This window comes from Clavelina lepadiformis, chromosome 1, assembly GCF_947623445.1.
Source record: "Clavelina lepadiformis chromosome 1, kaClaLepa1.1, whole genome shotgun sequence".
Taxonomy (NCBI): domain Eukaryota; kingdom Metazoa; phylum Chordata; class Ascidiacea; order Aplousobranchia; family Clavelinidae; genus Clavelina; species Clavelina lepadiformis.
Genome location: NC_135240.1, coordinates 10990379 through 11016313, shown reverse-complemented (window position 1 = coordinate 11016313; position 25935 = coordinate 10990379). Strand labels below are relative to the sequence as shown.

Below are 25935 nucleotides of genomic sequence, written 5' to 3'. Positions count from 1 at the left end.
TACTACCAATAAAAGTCAAATTTAAATTTCCCAGTTCTTCTTTTACAGATGTGATCAGTGTGAACTTGGTTATTATGGCTTCCCTGAATGTAAACAATGTACCTGTGATGAGCGTGGCAGTATCTCTGACAAGTGTGATCCAGTAACTGGACAGTGCAGCAGATGCAAAGAAAATGTTGAAGGACTGCAGTGTGACAGGTGCAAAGAGGTATGTTGAAGAACTAAAATTATGGGTTTGTTACGTTGATTCTGCAAAGCGCCTAGCAAAAAATTTTTTAGGGCACTTTCTTCTTGGACATAAACAATCCCAAAGGATGTACGTCTTGCTTCTGCTTTGGTGTTTCTGACCAATGTCGCAGCTCACAATATCCTTCTACTGAAATTTATGATATGGAAAAATGGAGAATGCTGTACCTCGTGGAGTAAGTGCTCTCATTGCAATTACTAATAGTATTTGGAAATATTTCATAATATAATATTTCATTTGAAGCATTAAAAATTTTGTATAACACTGAATTAAAAGAGTTTCTATAATTTGATACTTTTATCAGGCCCCGTCCAGAAGTGACTTCCACCAACAACGGACGAACTGTGCAAGTAAATATTGCAGAAAATGGTGGTCCAGAAAATCCTTCCAAACCAGGACTTTACTGGGCAGCACCCAAGGTAAAGATTAAATTTAACCTGTAAATTTTGCAATTTATATACGGTATATGTAATTAATATACAGTAAGCAAAGTTTTATTTTGAATTGTGTAAGCATCCCTATCCTGAATTGTGTAAGCATCCCTATTTATAGACGTATTTGGAAGACCAAGTTAGTTCATATGGTGGAAAACTACGTTACACCACTTTGTGGAGCACAGAGCAACCGGGACGAGGCGATGCAGCCGGCAGCAGCAGTGGAAGCGTCCCACAACCAGCTCCATTACTTGGAATTATCCCGGATCTCATTTTAAAGGTAAGGAAACAAAACGAAAACAATGTTAAAATGTCATTTTTGTGAAATTTCTACTTGCTGGAAAACTTGATAAAAGCAGCACAATAGTTTATATGTAACTTAACTTCTGAGATGTAAAACGTTTTATTGTTTTTTCTTTTTGACAGGGCAATGATATGGTAATTGGTTGGGTAAATGATGCTTCATTAGAAAATGTTCAACTTGAGCTCAGTGAAAGAAATTTCCAACATCAAGACAGTGGTAGGTAGAATATGTTTAGGCGGAAAAAGGATTGTTTTGATCATCACTCATTGATTATTTTCCGCCCTTTTGTAAAGGCAATGCCGTAACCAGGGAAGAAATGATGATGGTCCTTGCTGATCTGCAAGCTCTGCATATCAGGGCTTCCCCAGAAGTTGGTGTGACAACTGTCGCCCTGCAAGATGTTGTCATGACCACAACTGATTATGGACGCCCTGTTGGATCTGCACCTGGAATTCCAACTGTGGAAGAGTGTACCTGCCCACCTGGTAAAATAAGTCAATTGGTTTGTAATAGAAGTGATTGAATGTTACACCAATCGAAGTTTTATATGCACACTAGTATTTTGATTAAAATAATGTTAAATTTCTACTAACATCGCTGCTTTGCTGCTTTTCATTATTTCTTTAAATAAACAGTGATTACTGCACAGTAATTTACATATTTTTTTTTTGTTTTTCTCAAGGTTACCATGGACATTCGTGTCAGTATTGTGACGATGGTCATTTTAGAAGCGACCGCGGCCCGTATCTTGGCTACTGTGAGAAGTGTGACTGTTACCCAAATTGTAAACGGTGTGATGATACTGGTGCCCTGCTAGATGGTGACGAGTGTCTGCACAACACTGTGAGTCATACATGATAAAGTTAACTGCTTATTACGTTAACTTTTGCAGTAGTTACGCCTGTGAAATAACTCTTGCTCCTTATAATTTGTTGGCTATACATTTGCTTCAAGTGCCGTTATTTCTCTTTTTTACAGGGTGGGGAAAACTGTGGTGTTTGTGAAGATGGTTACATTGGTAATGCCACTAGTGGTGAGATTGATTCTTGCAAGCCTTGCCCATGTCCCTTTCCAGTGGAAGGTGGAAACTTTGCAGACACTTGTGAAGAAGTAGATGGTAACTACATGTTGCATTGTCACAATATTTTCCAACACTAATGTCAAGTTGCACTAATGTTAACTTGCTACGATTATAAAAGATACATTTCTGTGCTGTAGTTTTTATTGTATATTAAATTCCTGACTCTTAAACCTATTTCCCAGGTGAAATGGTTTGCCACTGCCAAATGGGTTACACTGGTCAGCGGTGTGAACTTTGTGCATCAGGATACTTTGGCAACCCAGCTGTTTATGGTGGTGACTGCAAACCATGCAATTGTCATGGAAATTTGGATCCAAATCTTGTTATGCCAACATGTGACAGCTTAACTGGTTTGTTCCACATCATTAGATTATGCTTGTTTCTGAATACCTTGTCAATAAAAATACTTTAATTGTTTCTGAAGGCAAATGCACAGACTGTGCCTTCAACACTGGTGGTGATTATTGTGAGCGCTGTGCCGATGGATATTATGGTGATGCCATTGTCGCTCGCAACTGTACTGAATGTTCTTGCAATTCATGTGGAACTGAAGCCTGTGATTATGATATGGGTCACTGTTCTTGCCGCCCCAATGTTATTGGAGCACTTTGTGATACATGTGAACCTGGTATGTAGAACTACAAGAAGATTAATACATTTGTTATTATTTTATTTTTGCAAGGTGCAGTTTGGAAAAGTGGTGCTACCTCTTTTGTGAGTTTGGAGTGAATGCATATTAACCATTTTGTTTGTCATTTTCTAAGGATTTTGGAACTTTCAGTCATGTTCCGGCTGTCGTAGCTGTGCATGTGCTGAAGGCGCTTTAGGAGATGAATGTCGCATTGAGACTGGACAGTGTGATTGTGCTCCAAATATTGTTGGTCTTCGTTGCGATAAATGTGCTCCTGGTTATTGGGATTACTCGCCAGAGGGTTGCAAGCGTAAGTAATGCAGACATCTTGGACCATGTACTTCACACATAGGCCTACAGTGTCATTACATCTATTGTAGGTGAGGTTATTAATGAAAATTGTTTTTTCCTTGCAGCTTGCAATTGCCGAAACAATGGAAAGTGCAATCCAGCTAATGGTTTATGTGAATGTCCCCCTGGTATTACTGGAGCTCAGTGTGATGAATGTGAACTATCTCGTCACATTCTAGAATTGGGTGCAGCCGAGTGCACGAGTACGTAGTAGTTCATTTTTGTCAATATTTTGGCTGAATAAAAATGCAATGTTTAATAAGGCACATGTTTTGTTTTCCTTTAAACTAGGATGTGATTCGTGCATCGATGATCTTTTGGATGAAATTGAACCTGAAACGACACGAGTTACTGATGCATATGGTGAACTCTCAAACATATCTGTCGGTTTGCTCGCCGTTCAACGTCTGCAGTCTCTCCAGGAACAAGTTGATGCCATGGAGGTAAGTGGTTAAAGGAATTTTTGCCTAAATGTTTTAGGAAACCATTCTTGTTAGCATTCATAATATTCTTGAAGGATAAACTTGATTCGGACGAAGATTTAATGGGAGTAACTTCAACAAATGTTAATAATTTGATTAACGGCGGTTTGGATGAACTTGGAGAAGAAATATCTGGAAGTGGAGAAAGCGTGAGTTTTTGGCTCGTTTCCGCTACAAATTTTTTCAGCATAGAAATCAACAAGTGTGCTTTTGTATCTTCAAATTTTCAAAGTAGTGGATCCAATGGATCAAATTATTGTTCTCAAGAGGTCGTATTGTAAACTTTAATTACAACTATGGTTTGCAATGCAAAATCAAACTATTGCCTCACCAAATGTGCAATTGATTTGGGGGAACTTGCTTTGTTTCATAGTAGTAATTATGTCGTTGCATGCTCAATATATTTATATGCTGAAGTAGTCTGCATCCTTTCTAATGTTTGGCCAGTTAAAATGCTTTCGCGTAGAAGCTTAGAATTTGTTCTTAAGTCTATTAAATTGGGTTGGAATCAAATGATAATTATGGCTTGTCAGCAAATGGTTTAAACGTTTAGCTGTGCTATGCAATTGCTTTTTGCTTAGTAGTGAAAATGCACTATCAGCACATTTTGTTTAATTCTGTATATACAAAGCTTCACAAAGTTTTTATTCAATCAAATTTTTAAAAAAGATACTGAAATGTGTCTGATGAGTGTGCTCTGTTATCTGCTTCAGATTATTCACATAAGAAAAATGCTGGCCTTGCATTAGAAAGTGTTTCTTGAAACAGTTTGTATCAAATAGCTGATCCAAACTTGTCTGTGTGTATTGTTAATTGAACAAAACTATCTGTTCAATGAATACTTCTAATATGAGACTTTTTGTCTCTTGTTTGATTATTGCGGTTGACCCCTCCGTTTAATTGGTCACTGTAGGAGGTCTTGTCAGACACCTTGCCCTTTGGTGACTTCCGATCACCTTCCTTTAATCAATTAGACACGCGGATATCACAAACTGAAGCAGCAGTAAGTAAAATCACCAACATGCATGAAACGTTTGCAATTTGCATGAAATATGCCAAAGCTTGGTATTTGCCTTCTAAACATTTAAAAAATTATACTTCATTTTATAGATGATTTTTTTATTGAATACAACATTTTCTTCTGATACGTTAGTTTATAAAATTGTCTGACATATGCATGTCATTATTGAGTTTGGTTTACATTATTTCTTGCATTTTCAATAATTATGGACATGTGTACCCAGGCTTCAGAAATGTGCAACCGCACAAATGTCCTTCTCAACCAAGTCACAAAGACAGAAAACATCACCAATACTGGTCTTGTTGATGCAGATGCCCTTAACGATTCAGCCTCTCAGTTCCAAAAGGATGCTCAGGACTTGTTAGACAAAGTAGGAAAAAAACGTTTTATTTGTTCATGCAAAGTGTAAACTGCCGTTAATAACCAGCCCTTACTACTCAACATGGCATGAAAAATGTTTATTCTGTAAAATGCATCTAGCTGAATACCGAATCATCTGGAGATTCTGATGATTACTTTGAGAAACTGAGAAATGCCCAAATGATGCTGGAAAGAATGCAGGAGAGAGACTTCTCGCCTATGATGAAGACTGCTGATGATGAACTTAATGCAGCTCAGGAGTGTGAGACATTTTTTCTTGCTTGAGTATATCGGCATCAAAATCGTGGACAGTAAAGTGAATTAGGAAAAACATGTTTTTTATGCTTATATTATTTCCAGTGCTTGATCGAGTTGAAGGAGAATTCACAACTCCAGCTGAAAACGCAACTCAACGTGTCAGCGAACTTAGCAATAATTTCAATGACACTCACAACAAATTGCGTGATCTCCGCAACAAAATTAATGATGCTACACAAAAAACGATTGCAGCGAATACAGCTAATGCAATTAACCAAAAAAATCTCACTCAGCTTAGCCAGCTTATCGATGGTAAGATTATTGGCATTTTTTAAAGCAGCATTAAATTTTTTAGCTCATACTCTCATCAAACACCAAGACAAAGTTTCGTCTAATATTATGAAATTTGTAACTATGGAGACTTTCTTGAACAGATGTCAATGCTGATTCTGCCATGGCTGATGAGTTGCTTAATGATGCTGATTTCTCGATTAGTAAGGCTACTGAATTACTTGATGGCCCTATCACTGATGGAATTGATGAGCTAGATAATCTAGCTACCTCACTGGAAGATACGTATAACCAGCTGCAAGATCACTATAATGATTGGTTCAGTGAAGAAGACATGAATCATTATGAGTTACTTAAAAATCAGGTATGTTATACATAGTAAAACGGTTTAACACTTTGATCTGACTTATTTTTATAATTTATGCATATGTTGTGAAAATATGTACGAATGGTTTTGATCTAACAGCTTTACTTTTTCAGAGTATCGAACATGTAGCAATGCTTGAAGAAGATGCTAACGCTATTAAAGCTATTGCTAAGAATGACTCAGGTGCCCCAGAAGCAGCCAATAGATATCGAAACATTGTTAACGCTATGAATGCGGCGTCAAGTGCAGCAGATGATGCTCATTTGGTAAAACAATACACATTCATTTTGAAATGTATTATTTTGACTTGATTCTTTTGGTGATTTTTGCATTGATGCGTTTATTTTTCCACTTTCAGATTTATTTAATTTTTACATTGTAGGAAGCAGTAAAGGCTAAGATGAATGTGGAAGATAAGAATCTTGGTAGTGAAGCTGAAGATGCTAATGATCGAGCCAGTGAATTGCTCACCGCAACACAGAATATGCAAGACAAAGAATTCAATAAACTAAGCCAAGATATGGAGGTATTTATTGGGCTAGTTTGCTTTTCAGAAATATAAGGAAAAAGAAGAACTCAACATGGTGAAAAGTTTGTCAAAATTTGCATTTGTGTAGGATACCAAGGATAAGCTGGATACACTTGAGAATATGAAAGATGAACTTCGTCGTAAATTGGATAAAATTGATTCTGACTTGGACGATCTAAACCTAGGTAACTTATTTTAATTGCGTTAAGAACCACAGTTTTAACTTGCGTGCCTTAGTCAACACCTAAAAGGGAACAGATGAATCACCAATTTTTTGCTTGTTTGTATACTGCACTTTGACTTTTTATGCCTATATTTATTTTTAGGCAACGTAAATGATCGAGTTAGAGAAACTGAGGATATGGTTGAGGAAGCAAACAGGTTGTCGGATGAAGCTGATGCACAAGCTGATGATCTGCAGCGTGCTATCGAGAATGCACCTGAGGGTAACGTCGACCTTGAACGTGATCTGGAAGAAGTCAGAGCAATCAGTAAGTTGACTTACTAAATTTTTACTGTCTTTAGTCTGCCAAGTTCATGTATCTGACCATGAACTTGCGTTTTAGTGGACGCTTTACCAGAAACTATTTCAAATATGGAAGAAGCTGTTGCAAATGCTGAAACAACCAAAGCTCGATTGGATGAATTGGAAACTACTCACCAGATGGTTAACAGGATCAATGATATACAGAAGTTGATTTTGCTGGCCAGAGACAAAGCAAATATGGTGAGTTTATCTTACTTAACTGGTTTGCTTGTTTACTGATTCTCCTTTACTCTTGTGTAAACTGTAAATTGAAAAGTCAAAGTAATGTAATTACGATGGCAATTTTCCAGGTAAAATCTACAATACAATTTGCAACGAATGACCCCAACACTGAATATGTTGAGCTACGAATGCCACAAGCTGTCGAGGACCTTGACACCAACATTCATGTTCAGTTGGATGCTCAAGTTTCTCCTGACAGCCCAGACAATGCAATCTTTTACCTTGGTGATTCAAATGTAAGTTCACAGCAGCACATTTGACCATTACCATGCAGTGCTAGGAAATACTATGGATTTGTATCTATGAGAAAGCAAGAACAAAGTTCGCAAATTTGTCTGTTTGTGAATGCCATGTCATAAGTTACTACTCTATATAGCTAATCCTAAAGCATCTGTTTTAGTTGACCAATAACTAAGATAACAACATTTCATTTGTATTGTAGAATCCTGATAGTGATTTTATTGCTCTTGACACTGTCAATGGAAGACCCCGATTCCATTTCAAGGTTGGAAGAGGTAAAGGAATGCTTGAAAGTGAGGTCCCAATTAATGATGGAAACTGGCACACGATAGTTATTCAAAGGTATGCATTCTTATTTGCATGTTCAAAAAATTTAGGAAAAGTATTATTCTACAAAACTTGATGTGTAGAATCTATTTTTTATGAATATTTTGCAAGCTTGGCACTGTGCATTTACCATAACACAATCAAATTATGAACACTTTCATTGCAGTTATCACTCACGATTTTTTAAGTAGGTCTCGATATAACACAACTTTACATGTTTGGAAAAAATTTTATGATGAATCTATTCATACTAAACATCATAAACGAACTCGAATGAGGATGAAATTGAGCGAAAAATCATCCATGTTTATTGGCTCTTATCCTATATTTCTTGTGGTAGGTCAGCAACTTGGTATGGCAGTTGGTAGTCACTGAAGGTTTTGCCACGTTGGGTTGTGTTGTTCATTTGCTTAGAACTCAATATTGTATTCACCTTTCTTTGAGTCTAATGACTGTTAATCTCACTTACAATGAGTGCAGTGAATAGCTAAATGATATATACTAACGAACAAAACTGGGAAGGGAAATGGAAAACTGAATTATGTACTTTTAAAAGCAGTTTGTTTTTAAGAGATTTCCTAGATCTGGAAGCAGATGTAGTTATGTGTAAAAACGATGTTAAATGTACAAATTGCAAGGCCCTGCTAGAGACTTTTTAGTAGGGATGTTGATTGCGATAGTTAGACACAATAAAAGAAATCACTCCACACATCATCATCATCATGACATTTAAGAGAAAATTTACTTGCATTGCTCAAGCCACACTTTCTGTGAAAGTCACATTCTCTCCTAACCAGGTCAGGGAATCAGGGCGTCCTTAAAGTAGAAACCATTGCAGTAGATGGTAGAGGAGATGGTGGTAATGCGGCCAATTCCTATGAAGTAACTGATGGAACGACCAATCAGGACGATATGATAGCCAGCATGACTCATGCCGGCTCCAACTTTTTTGTGGGTGGAAACCCAGCGACGGTACTAACATTGGTTACTAATCGTTTAGTAGTTGCTTTTATGTGTTTTGACGTGCTAATACTAATAGTAGCATTTGCAAATTTTGTTTTTTAGTATGGAATTGATTTTATTTTAATTTCAATATTATATTCATTTTAGCCGCCTGATGGTGTTCAGAGAAATGTCAACAATGTGTGCATAGGCAGGACAACAGTAAACAATGAAACTGCTGGTTTGTGGAATTTTAAAGCCTACAGAGGCCCATCTCCTGGAAGAAATTGTTATGGAAGGTATGCGGGGAATAATTATTTTCACAGTAACATGCAATAAAGTTTGTCTTTACTTTGTATTTCGATTAATTTTTATTTAATAATTGCACGCATTTTATTTTTTAAATTTTACAACTAATTCATGCGGTCTGCCAATTGTAGAAATCAAGTGATTAATATCTTGTACAAATGGTCTGCAATTAACCTTTTTTACTTGCAGTAGTGTAGTATTTTGCAGTAGTCGCATGTAATTCTACCACTTTATCTTACAAACTAAAAACTTTTTGTTGATAATAATTAGTGGTACTGGAGCAAGTGGGTAAGTGTGCCAGAAACCACATTGTCTCACTGCCTCGTTTGCCAAGACAAAATATGAACTAATAAAGACATTGAGTTTAATAACAAGTCATTTTCATTGCAACTCATTTTGAATGTTTACAGTTAGTTAACATGTATCTATATCACCCAAGCATCAGTGGATTTATGCAATATTGCATTCATTTTGCTTCAGTACCCATGCATGCTTTATGCTGCTAATTGCATTCATTTTCTTGTAATTCATTATTAATCCTTCTTTCAATCATGAAGGCATGAAACAAATTTTGTCGTCACTGTTCCTGGTAATTTAGCTGGGTAAGGGCCATCACATTTCTATTAATGCTACAGCTTGTGCTTCTAAATGACTTTAATACCATTTAAGTTCCCTTTGCACTTAGCTATACATCTGAAATCTTCCTATTGCATTAGATTGACAATTAATGCAATTAAATCCGTAGCTAATTAGTAGAATGATTAAACAATGGTATTATTATAGATCTGCAAATCTTGGATTGAACACAGCCTGGCGGTTCAGTGGACGAGGAAGTTATATTCGAATTGGTCGTGGTGACACCCCCTTCCTTGATCTTGATGCGAATGCCAAGGCACACTATGTTAGCTTCAGGTTTGAAACCCTGCAAGAAAATGGTTTACTCTTCCTTGTTGGAGAAAGCATAGTAAGTTTCTCATTATATTTGCCCGGGCCACCTGAATTATTACACAAACAAGACAGTTTTAAAGGCTGCAAATGACTCTAAAGTTGCTCATCAGTGTAAATAAAAACGTATGTTTCAGGAACAATTCTTTGCCGTTGAGATGGTGAATGGAAAATTGGTTGTAACCTGGAACTTTGGATTTACGAATGGTCCTAGGAATGCAACTGCTGAAACTTCTCCAGAGATAACTAAACGCAAATATGCGCTGTTGATGAAAGCTGGCATTATACCTGCCCTTCATAAAGTCATAGTGGCATTTCATGGAGAGTAAGTAAAGTGTCTATTTGTGAAACAACATATTTTGTTGTTGAAATGATTCTGAACATGTAATATGCTAATTTCAGAAAAAATATCTGAAACTATAACGCACAATTCAGTTTTACATGTTGTTTTCCAAAACACGTTTTATCATTCAGTGAAATACTGCAGTAGTTGTATTGTGTATGATTACCACTTGCTTTTAGGGAAAAGCAACCACATTTTTTAACTATAGTAATGTTAATAATATACAGAATAGCTAATACAAATATATTTATATAAACAGCACAATTGCTATGAATGAGGACTTTGAAAACACTCCAATAGATGTCAGAGGAGATCTTTGGTTTGGTGGACAGTGGCATGCAGATATTAAACCAGAGTAAGTATGCTGTACTACCAAATGGTAAATTGTACTTCTATACTAATACAGGTGTAAGTATTACACTACGTGCCTACAAAACACTCCAGTAAATTTTATTTTGCGTCTTAGATTCAATTCAGTGCTGAGCAGTATGAACGTTTCCTACCGTGGCTGCATTCGTGATCTAAACTTTAACGGCAAGACCTTTGATATTCAGAATTCCAAAGAAAAGCTTGGCGTGTCCCCCGGCTGTTCAAAAGATGTATGTCCAACATTCTGATAAATTGTCTTCGTAGTTTACATGACATACATTTGTAGTTTTAATCATTTGATTACAATACTTTCTCAGAGCGTGCAAGCGTTGAAATTCCAAGGAAGCGATTACATTAAAGTACCAACAGCCTTGCCAAATGCTGAAGAGGTTGAAGGTGGTACCGTTGTAAGGTCAACTGTTGCAACAGGCACAGTGGCTAGTGTCAAGGAAACTGAGGTAGAAATGTAGTGTGTCACATGGTGCTGGATTGTAAAATTAGCATTGCCATACATTAATTGCAAAATTGGATGTTGTTATGTATGCTTATTGTTACTATTTTTATTAATTCTCTTAAATCAGCGCTGTTTCATCCTGCATGACTCACTTTATAGGCTGTATTTTTTTTGTAACCATAGCATTTGTTTACATCTATAATCCCTTACTACTCATTTGGAATGCATGTCAACTTCCATTGATACACGTACATAAACTGTCACAAACTTCTAACACTGCAGCAACACATAATTTGGTTCACTTTATGTACACGTTTTTATGAATTACGAGTATTTTAGTCAGCGTAGTCACTTGCCTGAAAATATTTTAAAATAGTATTTGTAAACGTTTGCCCTTTTGTTTTGGTATCAAATGCTCAATCAGCGAATTAGTTTTAGTATATATACCCAGTGTTGTATTGACTCGAGTCACCTTTTTTGATGACTCGACTTGACTCAGGTATCAACAGGGTTCGACTTGACTCGAGTCAAAAGTCCAAAATAACTCGAGTCATATTATGACTATTGTGAAGGGTAAAAAGAACATTTCATGTAACAAAAACGGAGCATTTTCAAAAAAATTACAACTCTTTGTAAAAATATCAACCAGACTAATTCGTAGACAGTTTATGACCTATTTTTTACCAATTTAACGGCTACCAATTTAACGCATAATGTGACGTCAAAATAGTTTTTCTGTTGAAAGGTATTGACTCCAGTCACAAAAAATTGACTTGGTTACAACCCTGTTGATACCTGACATATATTGTGGTTACTGATATTTATCACGCCATTAATTGTTGATTTCTAATTTCATTTTCACATTAAAATTTAATTATCGTGGCTTAATGCTCTTGTAACATATGTCATATTAATTTGCATGGGATAAATTGTTTTAATAAACTGCATGTTTTTAGATCATTTTAAAATCATTTTTGTTATTACAAGCACTAGAAGAAAGTAGAATAACTAAAGTATGCAGCAATTTTTGAAGAAAAATTGTTAGTAGAATAGATGAATAGATGTCAGTTGCACAGTAGTCAGCTATTGAAGATGCCCAGGTGTACATGGCATATCAAACTATGTACCGTTTGGTGTGGTGAGGTGTCATTTTTGCGTATTAAATGCGACTCCATAACCTGCACGTCTCTGTACGGAATAGTGCTTGTGTAAAGCCTAAACGTAAGTGTTAATTATTGTATGCCAATGCATGAGCTGTAATAATTCCTAACTAATGGTATGTAGGCATGCTGATTGTGCCAATTGTATATGTAATTCCTATGTCTTGTGCTAGTCATCATAATGCAAACTGTAGATTTTAACCAAAGTTCTAGCCTAATACAATGTTCACGTAAATGCAAACAATGTGGTTACAAATTACTAATTATAATTCTAAGCTCGTTTTTCAATAATACAGGATAGTTTGGATTCGGAAATGATCCAACCAAATGTTGTTCCACCAGCTGGTAATGCTGATGCAGGTGAGGCTACCGAGGAGAATGAAGTGACTTCTGAGGAAACACCGTCAGAAGGAGCTGAAGAACCTGCAGCAGATGTGCCTGAGCCTGCAGATGACAATGCAGGAGAGCCTTCCTTTGTGGTACCAGACAAGGTAGGAGAAGCAGCACGATATGCTGCCCCACCACAGAATAATGCTGATGAAGCTTCTACAAGCACAAGCAGCAGCGCGTTGCCAGTTGTACTGATTATCATCGGGGTTATCGTCGGTATAGTATTGCTTGCTGCAGTGGTGTCTACTGTGCTTAAATCCAGCCTAGTTGCTAGTTCTGGAGCGGCCGCACAGCCACCTGCTCCAGAACAGGCTCCTCTAAATAATGTTCAGGCTCAGCGTACTGCTCAAATGGATTGGTAGAATTGTGTACGGGGAAGCAACAAAGTTTTACTATGAGATTTAAGAAATATGAAGCTTATGTTGCAGTCAGTAAATTTTAAATTATATAAATAGGAAATGTATAACTTGAATAACTTATAGATATGTAGATATGATAAGCCTGTTCGTAAGGTTCCCAGTTATTTGCATGTGTCGACGTAATATTTTATGTGGTGAAATGGATGTTGATGCTTCAAGCAAGCACATTTTGTACGGTGAATGTATTGTATGCCAACTAATCATTTTATAAATATGTTATCTTGCATTATAAAATAATTTGTACATAACTTTGTATGGTACTTACTGCAACTAAATGGTACAGCAAAATAATTACCTATGTGTGGTGCTAAATTGATGGTACATGCACAGCTTCTATGCGTTTGTATTCGGAATTAAACTGTATATAACTATTCTAGTACACTTTGCTTCACAAATTTTGCATGTTATACTTTGCAAGCTATAGCCCTGTGAATATAGACTTCATAAACCGTGTATTTTGTTTGATATAAAATCGTAACAAGTTTAATAAATCAATCATTGAAATATTTTCTTGTAAATTAGAACAAAAGTTTAAAACGTTTCGTTTGTTATCCGGTTTTTTGTTGTCTATGCGAACAGTGTCATTTTACAAAAAAACAATAAAATTGTACATATCAAACGTTATGTCAATGTTGTAAGAAATGGAAAAGGATCAGGTATTGAGATGGGTGATTGAGAAAGTTCTGTCAGGCAAATAACACAATAGTTTGAATAGTATAGTGATGTAGAAATGTTGTACGTGTTACAGAGATATTGTGGTGCAGCCTATGAGTAAAACGGCCAGAGGTGAGTGGAAGAACGTTTCATTTTGTTTCATTTTTCTTGTTTATTTTTTGTTCATGGCCTGGTTAATTTCCTAAATATCATTTCATTGACCACACAAAAAAGCCCACCTACAGCATCTGACAGTGGTATTACTCTGGTTGCAGACCGACCGCCATGTATCGGTGTTCTTTAGAGATGGTCATATCGTTTTGTCCGATGGAGCACGAGAGCTAGAATCTCATGGTTTTTATGCTGATGGCAGAGATCATGAAGTGATATTTGCCAGGAGAGCTGATGGGTTAGTAATTCTTTCACCTTACTATTAATGAGGGCATTTTGTTTACCTATATTACTTTCGGTGAATGTGTAAACAAATTTAAAAGGTTGCTTTTATTATTTATTTGCATTGTTAATTGCTATATACCTAACCCTTCCAGTGTTTATGTAGTTATTAAGGTATGAAGAAGATAGTCATTTAACTAGCACAGACCTGTAACTTGTCTGAGATTCGAACGTTGCCAGTTTTTCTCCAAACCTGAGCAATTTTCTTTAACATATAACTTCACAGGCCCAATCTATTGATGAAAAATTCAGAATTTTCATAGTTATCAGTATCACACAAGATATATATGTCTTATCAATTCCTAAGTGAATAATGAGTAGGAAAATATGAACTGAACAAAGTGATGCAATCTTAAATATAGGACTGGCGTGAAAGTATGGATTAGCATTCTAGGCAGTGTTAAACAATCGTAATTTTTCTATTTACTCAAAAAGACCTTAAAGAATATCAATGTCGAATCCGAATAAGGTAAATCCAAAAGGTGATAAATGCAGCTGAATTACTTTTGAACTATTTGCATTCTTATCGCAAGTGTCTCTTTTCTTGAATGCTTCCTTGCCCTTATTCATGTTGACCTGATGCACAGTGTGCTGGGTCGCGACCATTGAAGTGACAAAGCATGTACCTTTGTACCAGCTGTTAGAAACAAATTTGCACCTTGACGTTTACGCAATTAGTCCATCCTACTAAGAATTATATATATATAGAATTAGTGCAGAGTTTCTAAACCGGGTGCCAATGGCCCCCGCTGGGGAGCCCTGGTAGCAATTTCTGGGCGCCACGAGATGTGTATATGCTATAGTTAGTATAGTGTAGTAGTAGACAGCAGTAGTGATGTAAATAGTGTTTTGCAATCAACAATCCACATTTTTTATTGATTAACAAGGTGCCACGAACCATGAAAGCCTGAGAACCACTGATATAGGGCGACAGATGTCGATGATCCAATTTGCGCTCTTTTATTGCCCTGCACCAATTACAGTAGTATAGGTTCATAAGGCAATAGATTACTATATTTCTCTAAACTATATGTAGATAGTAATAAAAATGATAAAATTAGTTTTTTTGTAGATTTCTTAAGCTCGGCGTTGATCGGACAGATAACAAGGAACTTCTTCCTGACCTTCCTGAAGACTTGAGTAGGAGACGAAGACAAAATACCAACCAAAGAGTTTTGTACTCTAGAGTAAACGTTTTCCTTGGCGGCGTTGAACATTTACCTATGTTCCATGGCTGTATCAAAAATCTATACATTAAGGGGTATCTGCATATAGGCCTTAGTAATGTTTACTCTATGTGGTGCATGTATTGGTGATATACTCACAAAACTGCGTTCTAAATCAGTATTGAGCGCATTAGTTTTCGTTGACAACTTTATCAGAGATTATTTTAATTTAGTCGCGAATAAAAGAATATTTTTTATAACAGCGACAGATATCACCCGCATTTTCTGACGGAAGGGTTAAAGTGTGGTGTAGCCGGAACAGTATGTGGTGGTAATCCGTTATTTAATGCCTGCGGGCCGCAGGCTAGCCCACCACCAGATGTTCTTGACATTAGTGAAGTTTCAACACGAAGGAGCTCTAAACAAGGGAAAAAGGGCAAAAACAAAAGAAAACGTATGAAATTTAAATTATCCAAGATGTTTTTGATGTATTTTAACATTAAGCGTAATTGGACTTGGCTGTGGAAACAAAACACAGCACCATTTGTGATGTGAAACTTCAATTTATTTAAGGTCGAAGACATAGAACTAGGGCAGGTAATCGGGCGAATGATCTGGTGGTAGCATTGACCTCTGTTCCGGACTATGATCCTGGCTATGACCTAAATTGCTATTTGCCCTACGAGCCTGCTTCAAGTGGATTCAAATACATAGGTATTTTGTTTCAAAGTACAGTAGAACCCCGGTTAACGACCACTCCAGTGTCACGGTCGCTTCAACCCTGTCCGGAATATCTTTTATGCTATTGCCATGTGTAGTATTCCGTTTCAATAACACGACCACTTGACAACGGTCCCGTGGATGGTCGACTTACCGAGGCTATACTGCGATGTATTAAGTATAGTAATTCATGGGCATATCTGTAAAATTGGTGCAATGGCAAGCAGCTTTGACAAACAAGTTTAATTGAAATATCATCAACTTTAGGTGATGGCTACTCAAAGTACTTTGTGAAGCGATTCAATCCGCATAATTGGAGATATTCCTTGCGTATCAGAACTACTGAGAAACAAGGACTTATTTTCTTTATGTCTGACACGAGGTACGGATATAGTTGACTTTTTATGTGCTCGTGGCTGCACTTGCACTTCCACTAATGGAACTTAAGACCAATCGAAATGCTGCAGAAGGTGAATTTATGTTTGTTTTACCCTGATTAGGTGTCACGAGCACGTTGCTGTATATCTCATGAAGGGAAAAGTTGCTTTCAGTGTGATGTTTGGTGAAGAACGATCAAGAATTAAGTCGCTTAACCGTTACAACGACGGAGCATGGCATAAAATCACATTCGAACGAAAAGGAAATACCACTCAGTTAATGCTTGATGGTAGCATTGAGGGTCGAGCAACAATGTTTAGTGAATCGATGACTTTCCCATCCAATATGCCATTCTACATCGGAGGACTTCACGTGAGCCGTTGCTCATAATTAACTCATAATACGAATAATAATTTTGGTTTGTGTAAGCTCACAGACTACTTTAGCTGTTCGCAAAATATGTCTGCATTTTGTTTTAAATTTTGAACCATTTTAACTTTTGGAGGATACGCCAGCTGCGAATAGATAAGTGTTAACATGTTAGTAGTTTTCATTGGAGAATGATTGTCTGAAATTTATGCTTTTAAAATGCTTCAATCTGTCTGTAATATTAATGTGTTATTCTGTGTAGGCTGTACCAAAGCGACATGCCACGGATCAAATTCAGCTGAAAAACCTTGTCGACTTTCAGGGCTGTATTCAAGATACAACGATAAATGGCGTAAATGTGGATTCAGTAAGCAACCCGTCCGCTGTTCGCATTAATGTAACGCCTTGCTTTGATGGAGGCACTGAACCCGGTACGTACCTTGCAAATAAAATTTCATCCCAAAACTAAACTTAAGATTACTTCGTTTTATGACATTCTAGGCATGTTTTTCCCCAATCGTAACGGGATTACTTCTGCGCACCTGATTGCTATGAATTCTTGCAACGTTGCTACTAACATGGAAGTTTCCTTGGAAATAAAACCAAGAAGTCAAAGTGGGGTACTCTTTGCTGTGAGCGGATCGACTGGTGAGTTACAAGATAATCTTAGCCTCAAACTTTGTCATGGTTGTTTTCGTGTCACTACAAATTATGTCTGCCGTGTAGGGAATTTCTTTAATCTTGCGTTGGTGGAGGGCCGTATTGCAGCCCGATTACGTCAGGGAGGTGAAACTCTGTTTTCGCGTTACAATCCTGCAACGTTTGGAAGAAACCTATGCGATGGCCAGTGGCACAAAATAAGAGGTAAATTTATTAGTATGACTATTAAAGTATTCACCTAGTGAGAGAGTTTTAGTATTCATCTCACAGTTATGGGATTTAAGTGGAGATGCCTTGTTTTGGCTGCGTAGGCTAATATGACGTATTTGTTTCAGTAATCAAGGCAAAGAACATTATTGCTTTAACTGTTGACGATCATCTGGTAACACCAATTGAAGAGGGAGCACTCGAAAATAGTAATTGTTATACAGACGGTCCTCTTTTCATTGGTGGCGTGCCTGGTAAGTTTAATTATACACTGACTTTTGACTTCGTATATACATGTATGCGTCGAATTAGAAATACAATTTGTGCACAGTCCAAGTTTAGAGTTTAAGTCATATTTGAAACTGTGATTAACTTAGTTAACTTGGCCTGCTCACTGCTAACATACGGATATACCAATTACTTAAAAGTATTTTTCTTTCTTTCTTTCTTCAGACAGGAGCACAGGAATGTATATAGAAGGTCTCTTAACCGATAGCCAGTATGTTGGGTGTATCAGAAAAATGCGCTTGGATTTCTTGTCCATAAACACGAACTCAGCTTACAGAGTGTATGGCGATATAACGCCGAATGCGTGTCCCATGTAATTTGACAAACATGTAAAAGCCACAAAAAAGTTATTGGCACTAATAATTATAACAAAACATATGTATTATCATTCATTGCAGTCAATATTTTGCGTAAATATCGTCCATTCTTTTATCGATTTTTATTCATACTTGTTATGCTTTATACTGCACATACTTCTTTGTACATATGATTATGATTCTGGGGTCCAAATAGTGCAATCTGGCTTTTTCCTTTTACCGTAGGATGAGCTATTCTATATAACCAAACTACACAATTATATCAACTGCTTTTACTTTGTTATTTGTATTCTGTATAGATATATAATCCAATCCAAGATAAAGTTTTTATCGAATTTCATCATACATAAAATCCGAATATATTAACTTAGAATCGTTGCAGGGTGAAAACAGATTGTACACTCATCACAGAAGTTATAAATCGTAACTTTTTTGTATATCAGTTGAAAGTGTCAACGCGCTTATAGTATAGTTATAGCTACTTAACGATTACAACTGAATTATTAATTGTTTTTGTTCAACCGATACTTTCATGGAGAAGACTTTCACTACATTTTTGCCTTTGTTGGAACTTTGCTTGAGGTCAGATAAACCCCACGTTTTTTTAGCAAATTGTGTGCATAGTGTAGACTGTAGAGTCTACACTGTAGACTATTTATCAACAACCAATTTTAAACCTATGCCGCGAATTAAAATTAATTATTATGTTATTTACTTTGGTCATTGCTAATTTAGTTGAAATGTTGTGCTAAATTATGTTTTAAAAAGTCTGAGACTTAACAAATACGATTTTAAAATTCAAGAAATACCATAAAAAATATTACAAGGTATAATTCATTGACGTGGTAGGCCTATATCAGCAGAAAGTCATCACTTTGTATTCCAAGGAATATACTTGATAATTAATTTATGAGTGCAGCATACATAGCAGTATTTTTGTTCATTGGCCAACATTTCTAAATAAAATCAAGCCATTGTATATGCATGTGTCTTGTTACGTTGTAAAAAGAGTATAGGTACAGTATTTTATTTTATAAGTTTAACTAATCTCTATTATTTTGAACTAACTAAACGCGTTGTTGTTAATTATTGCTAGACCTATTGTTCGTTAGTCTGACTCCATTGATAACGCGTTCATTAACCGCTGATATTCTAGTTGAGCATCACAGTACCAAAACCAAACTGTCAATGAATTGAATATTGATATATTATTGATTCTTAATGAAACGGTTACTGTTTTCAGAGCACAGAATAGAGTTGCATTCGGTAAACTGTAAAAACCAGACTGCCACTCAGAACTCAGGCATTGAGCGTTGCAATAACAGATGACGTAATTCCGAAGTAATCAAAAATGGGTCGCGCATACTAAACACGACCAAAATATAGCACTATGCTTATTGTTAAACACACGAAATAAAACACTAATAACATTTCTAAATCATTAGATCTGTACGAGAATTCCCTAGAAATAAGGGATAATTATGACAATTAGCACAATTTAATTCAACTTAGTATAAACTGCTTACAGGAAAAGGCCGGTGCCCCAAAAGACGCGTGCTTGGGGCAGCAACATAGCTCCTTTCGCTATCTTCTATCACCAGCCTATGCAATAAGCATTTGCCGAGGAAAGGGTACCAAAATTGAAATTATGAAAAGAATAAAACGAACACGGTAACGAAATAAAAAATATTGCAATAGGCCTAAGAGCAAAACCGTATTTAGTTAAGTATGAAAAAGTGCAAGAACTTATTGCTTTCATGGAAATATTCCAGCCATTTTGAACTTACTGTGATGATGGTTTTAGGCTGCTCTGTTCTTAAAAAGCGCGAATTTTTGTAGACGAACCATAATAAAAATTTGAAAAACATTACGTTGAGCTTATATTACAGTCCTTAGTCATGGTATTGGTAGCCTATAACTTCGAAGTTCTTTTATTATGAGTTGTATTTTCCCAAATACAGCGGCTTTAAATGACATTTCTTTCGCAGACGAAGGACTGTAATCTGTAGGCATGATCTAATGTCAGGACGCTGTCGTTATCGGCATGGTTGTCCCATTTGTTGCCGTAATACAGGTTGTTAGTATTCTATGATACTGTTAGTATCATAGAATACTAACTAACCAAAAAGGTTAGTTCATTTAGGGGAATACCCTATTAGAACTCTATTTCGAAAAGTATCTGCATCTCAACTTCACCTAAATGACACAGTGCACATCGTATTGTATCATTTAATTTTCGTCGTCGTCAGTGGGGGAACGAAAAATAAAATGCTAACCATTATAACGCATAACATCATAGTTGAGTCAGCAGACAATGACGGGAAAAAGCAGCAAAGCTCAAGAGCATAAAGCGTGCAGGAATGATGTTAACACAAGATAAAGACGATCAATGGTTAGCATAGATAAAGACCACTAAACCCAACCTGCAAATATCAATAAAAAAACGAAAAAAGTAAGCGTTACAGTTAAATTCAAACACTGATGCAATGTGGTAATTAAAAGCTGATAGTAGAAATACGCATCAGTAACATGGTAACAATAACAAACAATGAGTTGATTGAGATTAGTGAAACTGGATGATGAAAGAGAAGTGCAACAGAGTTGCAGGGCAAGACGTTAAACGCTGTTAATTTCTGCTACTGTTAAATTTTGGTGAGCAATACTGGCTTCATTTGAAAATTCCACCCAGATAGGCTCGGTAATCAGGAGCTTGAGAAGTATTCATTTATTACTGAATTGTATACATAATGACATAGGGATATATGTCATTATCAATGTTCCCTCTAATTTTTCACGAGTCTGAGCAAACACACTAACTCCCTGAGCGGTCTCTTGGACCACTGTGAGCAACATCAGATGTGCTAACTGTGGCCATTATTATGCGTTCATTTTATTTTCAATTCAGGTTGGATTTTTTTCTTGTGCACAGCACAGATTTTCTGTGCGCGGAGACCGTGTCAGCAGTGCACATTTGCGCACGCGCGCAGCTTAGAGGGAACATTGGTCATTATGTATTCAGTTCAGTTCCGTAACATAAGTAAACACTTGTACCTTTACGCTCAGTTTTTATACAACTTAGGTGGCTCTGCCATAAGTTGTACAAACACTTTTCTCAATCCATGGATAAATATTGCAATATCATGCCACCAGAAATTAACCTTGGCCATCAATCTATGTATTATCTTTGTCTATTGGGTTCTTCGATTTTATTAACCTTGGTAGTATTTTTAGTGTATCATTTTAGTTGCTTAAATTTAAGCAGACTTAAACTAACTTGTGCCAAAATTAACAGGCGAGTAAAAAGACAGAAAGTAATTGAAAAATTTTGATGTTTTACACTTGTTTGTGACTTAAACAGCTTTGTAATTGAACCATAAACTGGTTGAAATCAAAGTTACACCAAATTCAATGACACTGCATGCAATTGCCTTTGTATCTCTTACTGTGATGACACTCTCACACATTTAACACTTGCAACTATAAAAGAAATTAAGTGCAGCAATTCCTGTTGCAATTAGATGACCTTGTTCACACCTATTCATGTTGTTACAACAACACTTCTGTATTTGAGAATACTTTCTCTTTTTTATTGCTAGTTTAGTTGCACATTTGTCATCTGGGTACATCGGGCTACAAGTTTTTCTCCAGACTTGTCTGCCTTCTGCAACTTGTTTAATTTCACCCCAAGATATCTGCATTCTCTCTAGGTTTTTCTTAATGTTTCCTGCCAAGTTATACCAACACTGTAACCAACAATATAATCATTGACAATATAATATAATCATTAAACCTTTATGTTTTTAAGGGAGGTGTGCAAAAGTAAAAACGTTTTAGTCCATCTTTCCATGTGACTGCGATAAGTTCTGTGATGTGATTTAACATTTTCTATAGAAGTACAACTTATAGACATGATACTTCACTGGGGTCTCTTTGTACTCTTTTACTTTACTTTTGTACTCCCATATCAGGATCGTATATTAAGGAATTATTACGTCATATCGTTTTCTATTACCTTATAACTTTTTCACATTCAGGCCTTCAAGTCGGAGTGCAAAAGTATAAGAGACCCACTTAACAGTAGGAATATTAGTTAATATGGCTACATAAAAAAAAATTTTATGAAGTACAACTCAATTTTAATAAATATTTTTGAAGCATGAATCCATCGTATTGGTCTATATCATCTCTTGTTATTTCAGCAACATGCTAAGGTTCGTACCAAATGCAATTATGAAGTCTTGCTGGAGGCACGCAAAGTACTTTCGATTAGGAAAATTACAACAGTTGTTACGAAATAAACTTCCTTGTACACTTATATTGACATCAAGATCAAAGAGCTATTATATTACCACCCCCATTTTCTATGTCAACTCTGTTCCTCATATTGGCCATCTTTATACTGCTACTATTGCAGATGCTGCTTGTAGATGGCAGAAATTAAAATACCCAGTTAATACAAGTCAGCCTAAACTGGTTTCTGGAACTGATGAACATGGTACAAAGGTGATGCAAGCTGCTGTAGCCAAGCAAGAAAATCCAAAAAGATACTGTGATGATCTTGCACAAAAGTAAGGAATTATTTTCTTGCTCAGCAAACAATGTATAACTTTGTAATGGTTTGCTATTTTTATTGGCCCTTTTTTTCACATTAACATGGCAAAGTTGTAGCAAAGTTAATATATGCTGAATAAGGTTGCTTAAAAATCAGAATTTTGAAAACTGGTTATCACCGAGGACAAGTTTTTGAGAAACTGGTTATTACTGGTTTTACTCTGAATATAAAAAAAAGTATTGCTTTGGCTAAATCTCAGTAATAGCAGTTATAGATTATTATAAAATACCGACCGTGATATTACTGTTTGTTACTTGCTATGTCATTTTCAGTATGGTAAGATAGAAAAAAATGCAAATGGCATAAAGCTGACAACGACAGCATAGCCAAGCTTGGGTCTGCGCTCGAGAATAAAGATAGGCCTAATTTATTTAAAATACAGTAACTAGGCTAAACAGATCTTTGATTTGTTGGTGCACTTCTTACTTGAAAATTCCAATGCGGCTCTAAGTGCAATTTGAGTTTAATATTCTAGCTCTACATTGCTAAGTGGTGACTGCAGGTGGGATGGTCATGCTGCTGGCGGTTTGCTGTACTAGTATTAAAAACGTATCATAAAACGTTCAAGCGTACCAAATCAGTGATATAGTATAAACATTTTTTATGATGCTTCGCATTGAGAAGCTTAATCTTCGTGTTTTGTTGTTCAATTAAATTATCAATTAGGTCTATTTGTGAAAAATTAAAAGCTGGTCAAACCTGGTTTTTGAAAATTGAGATTGCAACACTAATACCAAGCGCTGATCTAACCCAGACTGAGATTTTAGTTTCATGGACATATCATCCATGCGAGGTGGTTGAATTAAATTTTTCTTAATTACGAATAAAATCCTATCACACAGTCTGGAATGTCAAATGCATTTTTCAGAATGTATAATATATATATATATTACGGAATAAGCTTTGCGTTTCGTAGATTTAAAGACATGATGAAGCTGTTTGATGTCCAATATCATGATTTTATAAGAACTACTGATGAACGCCATAAAGTTGCTGTTGAGAATTTCTGGAATACAATTCATGCGAATGGGTATATTTACAAAGGTAATTGTTTGCACTAAATTGCATTGATCTAGTTAAAGACACAAGTTTAAATCTGCTATATTTCATGTTGCAATGATTTATTGGGAACCGCCCCCTTTCTTGAAAAATACTTTCCCACGCTGCATAATCTCGAAAAATTTAGCCTAATCAACTTCAGTCCCGTTTGAATGGAATCCCGACTGTATTAAATTCATGAAAATTTAAAATCTCATAATGACTTAAAACAAATCTGCAAAATCCCGAGCTGCTAAAAAGCAAAGTACCATGGGCTTACGAATATTGTGGGAATTGTTGTCTTTGAAGTTGGTATTATCAAAAAGAACTTTTTTATTCCAGATTTTCTTGTGTTGCTTTTTATTTCATATTTATAAATATTGTATATTTTCTTTTTTTCTTTATGATATCTTTCTTTCCATATCTTTCTTTTCTTAATGATTTTTTTTTGTTGGACATTGAAATTTTGGGATAGTGTCAAGCGGGTAAGCATGCATTATGGAAAGTGTTACATCGCAAAGCGTTGTAGATGTAATTTTATCATATTGGAAGAGTAAGTTATTTTCATTGGTTTTTATACTAAAGTAAAGATCCTTCTTTATTTAGGGAATTATGAGGGCTGGTATTCAACTTCGGATGAAACATTTGTGAATGATTTGGATGTCGAACAGGTTATAGACAGAGACTCCGGCAAAGTTTATCATATTTTTAAAGACACTGGAAGGATGGTTGAATGGACAAAGGAAACGAATTATATGTTCAAACTTTCAGAACTAGTTGAGCAAGTCAAGGCCTGGGTTTATGAAAATCCTAATTCTATATATCCACCAAAAATGAGAAAGCTTGTTCTAGATACACTAGATCGACCTGTTGGTGATTTGTCAGTTTCGAGGGAAAGAACTCGTGTGCCATGGGGCATACAAGTACCTAACGACCCAAGTCAAACTATTTACGTTTGGATGGATGCTTTGGTGAACTATCTAACTGCAGCTGGATATCCAGAAGTAAACAACGATATTTTTAAAGACATGTGGCCTGCAGACTGCCATATTGTTGGAATGGATATAGTCAAATTTCATGCAATTTACTGGCCTGCTTTCCTAATTGCTGCTGGATTAAAACTACCAAAGCAAATAGTTGTGCATTCCCACTGGACTGTGAACAGTTTTAAAATGTCAAAGAGTGTGGGCAATGTAGTCGATCCTTTTGATATGGCAAAGAAGGTAACTCCGATGGGTTTGCGATATTTCTTGCTAAGGCAAGGTGTCATTGAATACAATTGTGACTACAAAGAAGAAATGGTCTATGCTGTTTTGAATGCTGACCTTGCTAATGACTTGGGAAACTGTTTAAATCGTGCTGTTGCGAAACATTTGAACCCAGAACAAGTTTACCCACCCTTCCATCAAGAAATTTTTTCATCTAATCCAAACTATGTAAGCAGTTTTGTTGCATCGAAAAAAGAATTTGAATTTATTGATTTAGTTCGAAATTTACCAGGGATTGCTAATAACCATGCTCTTGAGTTCCATTTCTACAATGCCATTGGAGAAATTATGAATGTTGTGAGAAAGGCTAATGTTATCATTCATCGAAATCAGCTTTGGACCCTCGACAAGTCTGTTCCAGATCAACTGCGCTTTCTGCAGACTCTCCTGCATTGCGTGTACGAAGGTCTTCGAGTGTCTGGCATCTTATTACAACCTTTTATTCCAGAACTGGCCGAAATGTTGTTGAATAAACTGAGCATTCCACGCCAAAAAAGAAACATGGTAGATGCGGAAAGAAGCTTTCTAGAACATGACGGAAAAGTGGAACCCCTTGTTGGAAACCCACTTGCGTTTGATAAAAAAGTGTTATACAAACGTTTGTAGTTTCCATAGTAAATTAAAATCTTAATTTTTTAAGGTTACTTATTAATCTGGAAATGTGTTGTCCGCAGCTTAACTTTGCAACAGCCGGAAATAACCTAAATTGCGTCCAAACGTTGATTACAGACGGCATTAGCTGTGCGGTGTTTAAACTAATCGTCACGTACACAGTTTTATAG

The 25935-nt window shown here is 36.1% G+C and overlaps 2 protein-coding genes across 8 annotated transcripts in view; both read left to right on the top strand.

Annotated features, from left to right (window-relative positions):
- The window catches only part of LOC143445259 (laminin subunit alpha-5-like), a 31585-nt gene extending 12371 nt beyond the window's left edge, over positions 1–19214 (top strand). For 2 of the 6 annotated variants that reach the window (XM_076944222.1, XM_076944213.1), the window contains exons 28-72: positions 49–208; positions 280–422; positions 552–666; positions 800–961; positions 1108–1201; positions 1279–1470; positions 1668–1828; positions 1964–2102; positions 2249–2416; positions 2491–2694; positions 2831–3007; positions 3114–3251; positions 3340–3491; positions 3566–3679; positions 4444–4533; positions 4775–4921; positions 5032–5173; positions 5272–5481; positions 5604–5824; positions 5941–6093; positions 6210–6353; positions 6445–6541; positions 6683–6847; positions 6923–7083; positions 7194–7361; positions 7568–7707; positions 8490–8664; positions 8803–8933; positions 9501–9545; positions 9727–9907; positions 10026–10213; positions 10491–10586; positions 10698–10830; positions 10918–11058; positions 13953–14086; positions 15203–15391; positions 15560–15750; positions 15870–16010; positions 16284–16398; positions 16517–16766; positions 17026–17194; positions 17265–17411; positions 17490–17627; positions 17759–17884; positions 18084–19214. In XM_076944222.1, the coding sequence (XP_076800337.1) occupies positions 49–208; positions 280–422; positions 552–666; positions 800–961; positions 1108–1201; positions 1279–1470; positions 1668–1828; positions 1964–2102; positions 2249–2416; positions 2491–2694; positions 2831–3007; positions 3114–3251; positions 3340–3491; positions 3566–3679; positions 4444–4533; positions 4775–4921; positions 5032–5173; positions 5272–5481; positions 5604–5824; positions 5941–6093; positions 6210–6353; positions 6445–6541; positions 6683–6847; positions 6923–7083; positions 7194–7361; positions 7568–7707; positions 8490–8664; positions 8803–8933; positions 9501–9545; positions 9727–9907; positions 10026–10213; positions 10491–10586; positions 10698–10830; positions 10918–11058; positions 13953–14086; positions 15203–15391; positions 15560–15750; positions 15870–16010; positions 16284–16398; positions 16517–16766; positions 17026–17194; positions 17265–17411; positions 17490–17627; positions 17759–17884; positions 18084–18235 (6799 nt within the window). In that variant the 3' untranslated portion in view covers positions 18236–19214. Of the gene's footprint in view, positions 1–48; positions 209–279; positions 423–551; positions 667–799; positions 962–1107; positions 1202–1278; positions 1471–1667; positions 1829–1963; positions 2103–2248; positions 2417–2490; positions 2695–2830; positions 3008–3113; positions 3252–3339; positions 3492–3565; positions 3680–4443; positions 4534–4774; positions 4922–5031; positions 5174–5271; positions 5482–5603; positions 5825–5940; positions 6094–6209; positions 6354–6444; positions 6542–6682; positions 6848–6922; positions 7084–7193; positions 7362–7567; positions 7708–8489; positions 8665–8802; positions 8934–9213; positions 9232–9500; positions 9546–9726; positions 9908–10025; positions 10214–10490; positions 10587–10697; positions 10831–10917; positions 11059–12510; positions 13643–13952; positions 14087–15202; positions 15392–15559; positions 15751–15869; positions 16011–16283; positions 16399–16516; positions 16767–17025; positions 17195–17264; positions 17412–17489; positions 17628–17758; positions 17885–18083 lie in introns of those variants that run through there. The other 4 variants (XM_076944231.1, XM_076944249.1, XM_076944241.1 and 1 more) reach the window with 4 other exon arrangements.
- Positions 19215–22097: 2883 nt separating this feature from the next.
- Positions 22098–25795, top strand: LOC143462087 (methionine--tRNA ligase, mitochondrial-like). Of its 2 annotated transcripts, XM_076960136.1 has the most exons (4): positions 22098–22446; positions 22650–22803; positions 23764–23891; positions 24492–25795. In XM_076960136.1, the coding sequence occupies exons 2-4, from the start codon at positions 22742–22744 to the stop codon at positions 25757–25759; spliced, it is 1458 nt and encodes a 485-aa protein (XP_076816251.1). In that variant the 5' UTR covers positions 22098–22446; positions 22650–22741; the 3' UTR covers positions 25760–25795. The 2 variants fall into 2 exon arrangements, with proteins under 2 accessions (XP_076816251.1, XP_076816244.1); XM_076960129.1 differs by having other exon boundaries at positions 22098–22803.
- The last annotated feature ends 140 nt before the right edge of the window (positions 25796–25935 follow it).

Bases quoted from the DNA above. Each gene is read 5' to 3' on its own strand.
- LOC143462087 (XM_076960129.1), top strand. From the start codon at position 22,439: ATGCTAAGGTTCGTACCAAATGCAATTATGAAGTCTTGCTGGAGGCAC. The intron at 22,804-23,763 runs GTAAGGAATTAT...TGCGTTTCGTAG, and splicing joins TGTGATGATCTTGCACAAAA to ATTTAAAGACATGATGAAGC. The intron at 23,892-24,491 runs GTAATTGTTTGC...TTCTTTATTTAG, and splicing joins GAATGGGTATATTTACAAAG to GGAATTATGAGGGCTGGTAT.